This window comes from Eleginops maclovinus, chromosome 3 (genome assembly GCF_036324505.1).
Source record: "Eleginops maclovinus isolate JMC-PN-2008 ecotype Puerto Natales chromosome 3, JC_Emac_rtc_rv5, whole genome shotgun sequence".
NCBI classification, from domain to species: domain Eukaryota; kingdom Metazoa; phylum Chordata; class Actinopteri; order Perciformes; family Eleginopidae; genus Eleginops; species Eleginops maclovinus.
In genome coordinates, this window is record NC_086351.1 from 8,380,999 (window position 1) to 8,394,240 (window position 13,242).

The 13,242-nt window shown below is 43.1% G+C and overlaps 1 protein-coding gene across 2 annotated transcripts in view; it reads right to left on the reverse strand.

Annotated features, from left to right (window-relative positions):
- LOC134861893 (raftlin-like) overlaps positions 1-13,242 on the reverse strand; it is an 87,080-nt gene that overhangs the window by 18,255 nt on the left and 55,583 nt on the right. For both annotated transcript variants that reach the window (XM_063879477.1, XM_063879476.1), the window contains exons 6-7: positions 13,021-13,224; positions 5,272-5,390 (exon numbers count right to left, since the gene is read on the reverse strand). In XM_063879477.1, the coding sequence (XP_063735547.1) occupies positions 5,272-5,390; positions 13,021-13,224 (323 nt within the window). The remainder of the gene's footprint in view (positions 1-5,271; positions 5,391-13,020; positions 13,225-13,242) is intronic.

Below are 13,242 nucleotides of genomic sequence, written 5' to 3' on the forward strand. Positions count from 1 at the left end.
ACACCGGTGGTCAGGGAAGCCGTCCAACTGAAGAAGGAGGCCTTCCGGGATATGTTATCCCTGGGTACTCCTGACGCAGGTGCAAGGTATCGACAGGCCCGAAGGGCAGCAGCCTCAGCCGTGGCCGAGGCAAAGCAGCGGGTGTGGGAGAAGTTCGGAGAAGCCATGGAGAAGGACTTTCGGTCGGCACCAAAGTTGTTCTGGAAAACCGTCCGACACCTCAGGAGGGGGAAGCAGGGTACCATCCAAGCTGTGTACAGTAAGGATGGGGCGCTGTTGACCTCAACTGATAGTGTGTTAGGGCGGTGGAAGGAACACTTTGAGGAACTCCTGAATCCGACAACTCCGCACTCTATGCTAGAGGCGGAGCTGGAGTATGAAGGGGGATCAATTCCAATCTCACGGGGGGAAGTCACTGAGGTAGTTAAACAGCTCCACAGTGGCAAAGCCCCAGGGGTGGATGAGATCCGCCCAGAAATGCTGAAGGCTCTGGGTGTTGAGGGACTGTCATGGTTGACACGTCTCATCAACATTGCGTGGAAGTCGGAAACAGTACCGAAGGAGTGGCAGACCGGGGTGGTGCCTCTCTTTAAAAAGGGGGATCAGAGGGTGTGTGCCAATTACAGAGGCTTCACATTACTCAGCCTCCCCGGGAAGGTTTACTCTAAGGTGCTGGAAAGGAGGGTCCGGCCGATTGTCGAACCTCAGATTCAAGAGGAACAATGCGGTTTTCGTCCTGGTCGTGGAACGACGGACCATCTTTTCACTCTCGCAAGGATCCTGGAGGGGGCCTGGGAGTATGCTCATCCGGTCTACATGTGCTTTGTGGATTTGGAGAAGGCGTATGACCGGGTTCCCAGGGAGATACTGTGGGAGGTGCTGCGGGAGTATAGGGTGAGGGGGTCTCTGCTCAGGGCCATCCAATCTCTGTACTCTCAAAGCGAGAGCTGTGTCCGGGTCCTCGGCAGCACGTCGGACCGATTTCCGGTGAGGGTTGGCCTCCGCCAGGGCTGCGCTTTGTCACCAATCCTGTTTGTGATATTCATGGACAGGATTTCGAGGCGTAGTCGTGGGGGAGGGGGTTTGCAGTTCGGTGGGCTAAGGATTGCACCACTGCTTTTTGCAGATGATGTGGTCATAATGGCTTCATCGGTCTGTGACCTTCAGCACTCACTGGATCGGTTCGCGGCCGAGTGTGAAGCGGCTGGGATGAGGATCAGCACCTCCAAATCTGAGGCCATGGTTCTCAGCAGGAAACCGATGGACTGTCCAGTCGAGGTAGGGAATGAAGCCTTACCCCAAGTGAAGGAGTTCAAGTATCTCTGGGTCTTGTTCTCGAGTGAGGGAACAATGGAGCGTGAGATGGGCCGGAGAATCGGAGCAGCGGGAGCGGTACTGCAGTCGCTTTACCGCACCGTTGTGACGAAAAGAGAGCTGAGCCAGAAGGCAAAGCTCTCTGTCTACCGGGCCATCTTTGTTCCTACCCTCACCTATGGTCATGAAGGATGGGTCATGACCGAAAGAACGAGATCGCGGATACAAGCGTCCGAAATGGGATTTCTCCGCAGGGTGGCTGGCATCTCCCTTAGGGATAAGGTGAGAAGTTCAGTCATCCGGGAGGGACTCGGAGTAGAACCGCTGCTCCTTCGCGTTGAAAGGAGCCAGTTGAGGTGGTTCGGGCACCTAGTGAGGATGCCACCTGGGCGCCTCCCTAGGGAGGTGTTCCAGGCACGTCCAGCTGGGAAGAGACCGAGGGGTAGACCTAGGACTAGGTGGAGGGATTATATCTCCTCGCTGGCCTGGGAGCGCCTTGGAATCCCCCAGTCAGAGCTGGTTGATGTGGCCAGGGAAAGGAAAGTTTGGGGCTCTCTGCTGGAGCTGTTACCTCCGCGACCCTGACGGAAAAGCGGGAGAAGATGGATGGATGGATGGATAGTACAGGATGTGTGTGAAGTCCATTCTCTATGCCTGTGCAAAATCAAACCCCCTTTTAAGCATGACATGTATATAATATATAATATTTTATTATGATCTTGAGAATTAGAAATACCGCTTGTTGCACAACATTGATTTGCCATAACTACTGCGTCTGGCAGTGTTTAAGTGGATAATGGTTACCTTTTTATACACAAAATATGGAAGGTAGAAAAGAGAGGAAGAGAAGCTTCCTAGAAGCATCAGACTCCTCATAGACGTCAGCTGTGCTCAGGTGAATATCAGTTCATCTTTTAATAAAACGCACATGGAAGTTTATGCTCCTTTGCTATTTTATCTAGATACATAGAAACTGAAACAAACCGTCCTGCTAATGCACTTTGCGCCTCCTGATAAATAAAGAATCCTGCAGCAGCAGCACATGGCAAACAAACATTTTAAGACCAACCCTAGCTGAGGTCTGAAGGAGGACATGCTTTGTTTGTTTATTACTCCTTTTAAAACTCTGCGATAGGAAAGAGGGCTCTCAGTACATTAGTTTCACGGCAGCTCCTGTATTGATTTTCCCACAGGACACGAGAGACATGAAGCTGGTCCTAATTGCTGTTTCATAGCAGAGACCCTCGATGAGTTATTCATTTGGAGCACTTCACCACCATCCATATGGTTGCTCCTATTCAGGTCATTGTCATGTTCAGGCACAGGCTGCACTTTCGGATGTTTTCAGAACATCTGTTAAAAATATGTCATTTTTTTATGATACAGCTACATGTAATGTCTATTTCGGCTCTTTGGCACTGATGGCATTTTTATGCAGAATATTTTGCAGGCTTTTTACAAATTGAACCTCCTGTACTTAAACTGTCTCTGTTGCTCGTCATTTGGTTTTTGTGCTGTGCTCTGCTGTCATTTAGTACAAAGCATTTCCATAGAACTTGCATCTTAGTTTGTCAGTTTCACAATATTATTTGAGTTGTTTTTATCTTTCACATTTTTCTCACCTTTTGTGTGCTTTTTACTCATTTCACATTTGTTGGCTATTTATCATTATACTTTAAAAAATGATTTCTGTCTCCTATCACAGTACAACTGAAAATAATGAACTAAAACTCTAAATTACCTATTTTTTTTATGGAAGCTTCTTATTTTCGACCTCACTATTTACTTGGAAAATGTAATGAATTATCCGACTCCTACAACTCATCAAAAAGCAAAAATTGAGTTAAATTCTTTTTCATGACTCCGCCACTCAGTATAAGATGCCTTTTCAAACTTCTCTAGCTTCCACATGCCACATATTATGTAAAATAGTTGAATAACTTTAGAAATCAGTATTTGAAATAGTCATATGCATCCATATTCAGTAGTAATCTGATACGCTGCATCTCATCACCACTCTGCTGTTTTGTGAACACCTGTAGATCTGATGCCATTAGAAACTCGAAAGCTTTTTTACATGCAAATCCTCTGATTAGTTGTTCCTCATTTATAAATGGAACAATTAAAAAAAAAAAGAAGTTATCCTTCAGTGATGAACAGACGCCATCACTGAGATGATACACTTCTACTTAATGACAATATAAATGATTGCTTGCCCTGAGTGAAACGGCTTGTGTTCCTCTTCTTCTCTGAGCTTCATTCATCCAATCGCCTGTCAGATGTTTGGAAAAATAAAACAATAAGCACTAGGGGGAAAAGAAGATGACGTATATAAAGAAGAAGAATACACCCTTACCCACAATCAATATCCTGCCTTATTTTTCATTCTAATTATCCTGGCACTGAGACAATAATGAGCAGTGAAGACACTTTGCATATCAATTTTAGGCAGTCATGACAATGAATGGGGATGATGTGAGGCCCTGATGGCCCTTTGTGAAAGAGTGGGTTGTCAATCTGATTTGGCATGGTGCTGATTGCTTTGGTGAAACAGTTTCTGATAAAGTCCCAGTGGAAGAGTTGATTGGATCTCCTGGAACACTGGGTTTAGGTTCGGTGTTGTTCACTGTTGACTATTCTGAGGAAGCCTTGAAATCCATTAAGCTGTAACTGTATTACACTTCATCTCAGAGGAGGGTAGGCTCTGCTGCCGGGTGATGGCTGCAGGAGTGTTTTTATTGGTATACGCGGCCATCAGCACTGGGCTGGACAATCAGAGAGCAACATTTGGGGGACAAAAGTCTCCTTTCACACTTGGACAGCCACAGGCCTCAAAAAAGTCTAAATTCAATTACAGAGATAGCATCTGCAAACACATACATACCAACAAATCCAAACTCACCCACACAAGCACATACAGCTGCATACACACACACATGTATACACACACACACACACACACACACACACACACACACACACACACACACACACACACACACACACACACACACACACACACACACACACACACACACACACACACACACAGATGAAAGGCACAGAAATGGCTGCAAACCCTTCAACTCTAGACAGAAATCAATTTTCAACTTGGAACTTATGCTGAGGAGAGACACTAATCGGCGGGCAGATAAGGGCTTGTTTGCTCCTGATAAGACAAGCGACCGCGACACATGTCCCATAAATTGAGATTTGTCAGATTTGCCTTTGGGGTTGTTGGAGAAAAGGTTGGCTGTAGAGTGAGGAGGGGGTGTAGGGCACAATATCTGAGTGACAACTGATTTCAACGCCAGAGGATCAGGCTTTTTCAGAAGCTTTGTGCCCTAAACAGGGCTGGTCAATGTGGATTTAATATATTGTTGAATGCCACAATATCAATATGATTTTGAATGGTGATGAATTAAAGAAAAAGCCTAGTACAAAATGTCATAACACCTTCAAGGGCCCTTGGTATCTATTAACTAATCCTCTGCATCTCTGTTTGAGGAATAAACCTTCATTTCCCTAAAATATATTCCCTCATTTGTTTTTTTTTATATGTTGAAGAGTGCTGTTCGACACATCATTTCTAAATCTACCATGTTCGTGTTCATTTTGGTTTGGATGTCATGACTGCAAGGGCACAGCCTGTGGTCATTTTGATTCTCATCAAACCATTTAGTGTTAAAATGTTAAAATCTGCACTCGTTATTCTTCTTTCCATACTTTCCTCCCTTTCATCGAATAAGTAAAATGCATGCATGTATTGAAACGATACATTGACATTTGACGTAAAACCATGACCTAAAAGTGTATAATCGTGCTATATTTTGTTTCGTGGATATTAAGCTTCTTAGCAAAGATAGCTTGGAAACATTAATTTGGTGTTATGCAACCTTTTAAAACATAAGCACAAAACCTGTGACACTTAAAGGAAGAGAAACATTCTCCACTCACGTTAATGACGGTCCACTGCTCCACCACGATGGCATCGAATGTCTGGGTGGTCGAGTTTGGTTCGCTCTCGCTCGCCTCCTGGAAAATGAAGACACTTTCCACAGCCTTAGGCAGCATATCTGCAGAGACAAAGAAAAAAATAATCAATCCGTGAAAAGAGTATTTACTGGATGGAGCGTGTCTGTGTTGTATCTGCGGCTCCTTTTTATGCCCTTCAGGCCAGAGGAAATGGAATGAAATAACTCAGCCACATTCACACACAACCCTTTATTACATAGCCAGTAGTGTGGCCCATTTGTATGAGCAATGTGCACTTATATATTATGTAAGGAGAGATTGTTAAAAAAGGAGTAGGTATTCCCCTTCTGGGATGGTAAAGAAGAAGAGGAGACATTATGCTCTTCCTCAGTGGTTTTCAGAGCTCTGCTGGTTTTCATGCTTGACAGCTAAACAAAGGCTAATTACAGCTGGGAAGCAAGGTGAATGCAATTGCTGATAGAATCGAGGGGGGCCGGACTGAGACCGCTTTAAAAAAATGATTTAGCGATGGAAAAATGTAGCCACTGATTTAATGAAGTCTGTCCGTAAGGCATTAAAGCATAACTCCTTTTGCTAAGCCCGCATAACTCACCTTAAAAAGGTTTGAATTAAGTTAGCCACATCAGGACATTGACGTTGATGCTTGAGGCCGCTAGTGAGATTGTGTGCTCCTGACAAAATAGATTTTCTAAGCTTCTCTTCTGTTCGAAGCTAACAATCGCAGGATTGGCATCCGAAACAGAAACACCGCTCCGGCCCCCATGAGCCGGGCTCCCGCTCCACCAAACGTCTCTTGTTATTCATTTGATGCACACACACACACACACACACACACACACACACACACACACACACACACACACACACACACACACACACACACACACACACACACACACACACACACACACACACACACACACACACACTCACACACACACACACACACACACACACACACACACACACACACACACACACACACAATACCGTGGTCCAGTCTTCCCGGCTGGCCTGAGTGCTTTCTCATTACTCCCACACCGTTTACACACTAATGCAGTTTGCCGGGGCCCAGGCACCAATACGAGACACTCCACATTTCATTACTGGACCCTAATAACAGGGGGATGAGAGGCAGCTGGAGAGCTCGATGGAGAAAGATGGAAAGGTAGGAAGGGAGTGAGCAAGACAGTAGGAAAGATAGAATGTGGGGACGACGGGCCCCTTTTTATTCCCCCTCCCTGAAAACCTATTTAGGACCTGTGCATGCCCAAATGAAGACATGTACTCTCTCAAATACAGACATTGTCGTTGTTCAGCCCAACCACCTGCTTGCCTTTCTCTTTCTCTGCTCCCTCCACCACCCTCATCCTCCTGGAGTCCAATGCGTCTTGGTCTCATTCGTCAGCCCGTCGCATATAATTGGAAAGAAGTCTTTACGGAAAATGTGAGGCGCATAGGCCCACCATCGGTTCTGTGTCGGCGCCACAGGGATCATTCAGGTGAGATCGACACAGGGTTTCTGTCTCGCTGCTCTAGAGGGAGCAGCTTGTCTCTGGTGATAATGCAGACAGAGGCTGAGCGGAGGAGAGTGAAAGAGGGAGAACGAGGGGAGTGGATGAGGAGTTGGTTGCTGGGGGCGTTGAGTGCATCAGGGGAATGCACCGGTTGCGTGCACGAATAAACATTATCTTGCGCCTATTGACTGAGAGCTGAGTCGAGCAGCCAGCGGGCCGACTGAGAATAAGTTGTTTACACTTGCAAAAACCACTGCGCGCCCTCAGTAAAATTGCTCTTCATCCCCCGTGACTCACGCACTCAAGGTCAAAGGGCAAAGCATGCAAATAAAGTTACTCTAAAAGTGACAGCGATGGGAATGAAAGCCACCGAAGCAAACGGAGGGGGAGAGATAGCTGGAGTTGCAGGGTGACAGCTAATGACACCCGGTGACACCCAGTGACACCCAGCAGCTGAAATCAGCACTCAAATGACAGAAGAGGGGATCAACAACAGTGCTGACAGACAGAGACTGAAACTTAAAGTGTTGCTTTGGTGGTAGTCTTTAGTGTGTGGGTGTTTGGATGTCAAATGTAGCTCTGGCTGCACATATCAAGTAAGTTTGGAATCATTTTCTTCCTGATATTCATGGAAATGGCAGAGAAAGTATATAGGAAGTTGTTCTCTTCAAGCTGTGTATAAGTGTTTAAAGTCACTGTGGCCTCAGAATTACATGTTAAAACAACTTGAGTTGCAACTCATTTTTTTCATGATCAATAAATCTACAGATTATTTTTCTTTGAAACTAAATGAAAATCATCATGTTTTTCAAAAGCTCAAGGTGTCCCAAACCCATCATGAAATCAAATTTTAGAAAGATGACTTCAACATTAATTGATCATCCCAACAGAAGCTAATAAAAGCTCGCAAAAACAATGCTGTGGTCCTTTTAACAACCATTGAGTTTGTGTTACCATGACACACTTTTTGTAGTTAGGAATTGTACTGTAAAGAAAAAATACAAAAGGACAAGAAGGAAAAGGAATTCTGCACTGATATTTTATAATATTATTTTTGGCATCGTTCTAGTGCTTTGTGTTTCTGGTCTTGGACATGACATATATCTTTTGAGTTTCAGAAACAAAACATATATGTCCATGCGCTCTCACCATTCACTGTATGTGTGTTTAAGTCGAGCTGCCTGCTGCCGAGGCCCGAAAGTGACCCTGCCCAAGGTCATGACTGCTGACATGATTTAAACATGTGTGCCAAGCTTGAGACAGGCTGCTGACAGCTCATCTATATTTCAAACTGGGTGAGTGGACATCCAGACGGAGGGACAGAGAGAAAAAGAGACGAGGATGTCTAACGTGTGTCTGTGTGTCTTTGGATTGGATGTGGCTCTTCCCAGCAGAGCCAAAGGTTTAGCAGCTGGCAGGTGGTACCTGTGGGTTACCGGGCAGACTTTAGCTGGTATAGAAGGAATGAAGGATCGGTTATGTTTCATTTTTTTGCTTTATTCTAAATACAGAGGGTTGGCAAACTTCAGCTGGGCAAGCATTTTAATAGATTTTAATAATTCATTAATTTCCGTTCTATACTAAGTTACACCAAGACGCTCTGTGAAGTTGAGGGAGAGGGATTTATCCTCCATCCAACCTCAAAGCACATGCACTGGGAATCAAGCATTGAAGTTTTTAAAGAAAATGTTTCTTGTCTAAAGAGTTCCTTCCCTAGATGACTGTCTTTCAGTTTAAAAAAAAACCTTTGTTGGACTTGTGCCTGCTGAGGTACTGATGTGTAATGATTATCCCGGTGCTTATAAACAAACCCAATAAATAAATAAATGGCACCTTTTCACTCCACAGTGAAAATTACTTCATGGCTTCATTAAAGCCTGCGATCATGATCTACTTTGCTATTTAACACATTTGTGTGTTAATGGATGCTCATTTTTAGCCCCACCAGTGAGTCCTGTAGTTGATCTGGCTGAAACCACAACAACATTTTCCAAGCTCATGAGAAGTGTAACCACCTGAATGCATTTGCTCATGTGCCCAAATACACTAAACTGCATGGTTTTGAGCTCCCAGTGCTAGGAGAACCTGTCTTTTGACTGCAACTGAGAGGTGTAAGAGACACATGCTGTCATTTCAAAACCTGTATACACCTAACTGCAACTATACAAAAATGCGTTTTAATTCCCCCTCTCATCAACTTTTGTCTCATGTTTTCCCTTCTCTGGTTTATTTTTTCTTCACAGAAAAAATATTTCATATGCGCTGTATCTCTCTTGCTCTCTCTCTCTCTCCCTCTTTTTCTCCCTCCATTGGCATTTCCCAAATTTAGAAAGCAGTGAAGGCTGACTGCCGTGCATATGAATAGCTCAATGTCTCACAACTGGGCTTCAAATCCTCATTGTGGCTCTGGAGATAGCTTAAGCTATACCAGTAACAAAAGCAAACTACCCGTCAACACCATTACTGTCAGTTTTTCAGTAAACAAACTCAACCCCCCACCCTGCTCCCAACTCCAGGGAGGCAGTGTGAACTTGTGTGTATTTTAGTGTTGAAAATGGGTGTATGTGTGAACCTTTTTTCAAAAGTAAGTAGGGCTGCATGTACGCCTGTTGTGCGTGTTTGCTGGCAGTGCCACGGCTTGTATGAATGTTTAATGTGTGTCTTATGACACTGGGGCCTGTGTGCACCTTAGGATCTGTAAATTCAATATTGCTGTAATAAGCTACCCTGTGGCTCGGGCGCAATCTCCACTCACTGCAACAAACCTGCCTGGTGAGAAAAGGACTTACAACATGTAAGTGTCCAAACACATGTATGCAAACAGTGTGATCATTCAGCTTCATCACGGAAACCCATCTTTAGAAGGAGCATGGGGACATGGTGCATTTTTTAATTTGCATCTCTCTGGACAAAATCAAAACTCAGATGTATTATTCTTCTATCAGAGTAATAATCATATCTTTTTTTCAAATCAGTTTCATGCTACTTGCAATACATGCAATGGGATATTTAGGGCTTAAAAAGTCTTCAAAAGGTGAACAAATCCACTTAATGTTGCCAACTAATCCAATTACAATGTCCGAGAGCATAAAGATTAGCGAAATAAAATTATGCCGAAGCAGAAAACAATTCAGGACAATAAACCAATTTATATGAGGCTAATTTACTGATATATCACGACTTATAATAAAATATTGCCCGTTTAAAAGAAAGGAATTCTATATATTGGCCAGTCAGTCACATTCTCCCTTCTCCCTTCCATAATGCAGTGCAAGCTGCTCTTTGAGTGCTGCCAAGTTAACTATAAATCATGTGACTATTTGGAATCGAGGCATAAGATGCACAGAGCTACATGGGAAATTAATTTCAATTAACTACATAATGATGATTGACTTTGGATAACAATACACTTATGGGTATTTGTTTATGGATTTCTTTAATGGTTGTTGTTGAATCACAGTGCAATGCAATGGACTATACAGTATATCTTTGCTCTTTATGGGTGGATCACTGATGGTAAATCTGTATTTAAAATGTTATAACCCATCTCAGATTACAAAGCATTAAAACGGCTTAAATCTTTCCCATCAGGCAGGTTTGCAGGATTTTTACTTGAGTCTGGGGTTTCAACAAGGACATGCATTTCTTAGATCTGTCATCCTTGAGGCAATTTTGCTGTGAACAAGGCACTTCAGAGACTGTTTTTGTTAGAGGTTTGAAGCTGTACCTGCCAACTCCCAGATATAATAAAAATTGAAGCAACACATCAGGTGACAAGACTAAGAGTCTACAGCCATGCTACCAGATCAGTGAAGCTGCACTTTAGCTTTGAAGATGATGCTTCGAGTTAAATGCGCACGTCAGCATTTGAACATACTCCCATTGACGATGCCAAAATGCTGATGTTTTACAGGTACATTTTTGCCATGTTCATCATTTTATGTTAGAAAGTTAGCATGCTAACATTAGCTAACATTTGCACTAAATAAAACGCACAACTAAGGCTGCGATACTGCACCATACACACCAAAGAGAATTCCTTGTGTGTGTGAACCTACTTGGCAGTAATTTCATGACTTTTGCAGATATTTGGTTGATGTTTTATCAATACAAAAAGTGATGTTCTGATAAAAAAAGATATAACATTTTTCCTTGAGGGCAATGTGAATATCTGTACTGAGTTTCATGGCTATCGATCCAATAGATGTAGAGACATTTAACTCCATCCCAGAATGTCAACACCCTAGTGGTGCGTTCAAAATGTCAGAGGACGACCAAAGTCAGTCGGATTCACCCTTTTGACACAATTTATATCTGCACTGAACTTCATGGCATGACAGCCATTGAGATATTTAAGTGTGGACCAAAGTGGTGGACTGACCGACTCTCCGAAAGACAGTTATCATCTATTATGAAACACTGCTTCTGCCTGCCTGACTCATGGATAAATGGTTTAAAAACAGTACAAGTCCAACAGGATAAAGGTTTTTTAGAAAAATAAGGCAGAAGGAGGTCAGTCTTCGAAAAAAACAATCAGTGTACTCATTAGACTGCGTGTGTATCCGTCAGTAGATGAAAGCTGAAGCGCGCTGCTTTGCTCTGTATCTAAAAACAATGCTGACACTGTCACTGCGATCATCCATCTGACTGCATGCGTGTGTTTCTGTCAGTCCGTTCCCTTTAGCGTGCTGTTTTTCTGTCAAACATGTCCTTGATGTTTATGAGGTTGAGATGGTCTCCTGTATCGTGTCGAGTGTCTCATCATGAATTCAGAAGCTTGTCTCAAAGAAGCTGCTAAATATGGAAACGGCAAGAATGGATACTGATTCTAAACCCAAGCTGCGCGACTGTTTGATGTAATTAGCTGCTAACAACAAACGGGATGCTGCTTTGATGTCATACTGCCAGCTACTCACAAGAGACCAAAAATCCACAAAGTACAGCATTCACCTCGGTAAAGTTGTCTGTTTTCTAAAGTGTCTGAGCTAAAGCTGAGGGCTGAGTTCAGTCCTTTAAGTTAGGGAAGGCAGAAGCAGTTTATAATGCAGCTTTCAATCCTACTCAGTCATTTTACTGTTCAAGAGACTCATATCTTAGCAGCATATAGGACAGAATAAAATTGAATCATAATAATACACTTCATCACTCTATTCTCAGGACATAAAATATGCAAGGAGGCACTAATTTGTTATCAGGTTAATTATCTGTGTTTCAGAGTTGCTGAGGCGTTCAGTTTCCCAGATTAATGAATTATGACTCTTATTTACTCTGGATGGCTGATTTCTCCAGTGTCAGAGAGAAGCACAGAGCCGCCGGGGTCTGATGGAAGACGGAAACCCAAACGAGAAATAGTTTAAGAATGACTAACAGACAGCTCCATGAACTCCAGCTTCTAAAGGATCCTATACACAGAAAGGCTGCACAGCAGACTGATGAAAACCACTCTTTTGAACGTTTTCTAATTTTCGTTTAGGACCCAAGAAATTACAACAGTCGATGTAGTATGTAAAGACATTTTGAAAAACATATTTTTGACGTTGGCAACATATAAGAAGTTACCTTCATCCGATCTTTTAATAACTGCAATGCAGCAGAGCATTTGTTCCGGCTTATGTCTCTAGCGTTCCAGTTTATCTGTCATAAACATGAATGCCATGGTGTCCTATCTGCTGGCTTTTTCATTCGTTTAATTTAAAGCCTAAACTCAAACTCATAATCCTGCTATCCTGTAGATGTTTGTAAAATATGATCAGATTGTTTCCCCGGTGGAAGATAAATACCAGCTAATGCATAATTAATGCCACATTGGCCAAGGTGCATCGTTACCTGCCAAATACTTTTTATCTAATAGATGTTGGCATTAATTTGGTCTCTGCTCGATGTTGAAGGTTTTCACTAAAAAGAGTACCTGTAGAGGAACAATTGTAGAAAATGTAACAAACCAAAACCAAAGGTTATGGCACTTTTTAAATATTAATTGAACTACTTAAACTACATTGTGTTATTTGTTTTGTTTGAACGTAACAAACGTCTTATTCTAATGTTTCTGGATAGTGTGTGAAGTGGAACCTACAACAGCATGTGAGGATATTAAAATTGCACTTTTAGTTTATTCCTCCTGAGATATTTTGTCCCACATATTTTTCCACTGAAAAGTCTATGATATGCAGTAACATTGAGTCATGCGGCTTACCATTTGTATTGCCCAGGTGGAAGTATCCATCGACCAGTGAGGCTCCATTGTTGAAGTGCTGCGTCATGTGGTCCAGCCAGTTCGCCTCCACGCCTTTGATCCCCTCATCACAGTTTTGCACCCGCAGTGGCACCTTGACAGTGTAGTACTTCAGCTGGCCCTCTCTGACCGGCGGGTGGTTATACAGAGCCAGCAGTTCCACCCCTGTTAAGACACAACAGA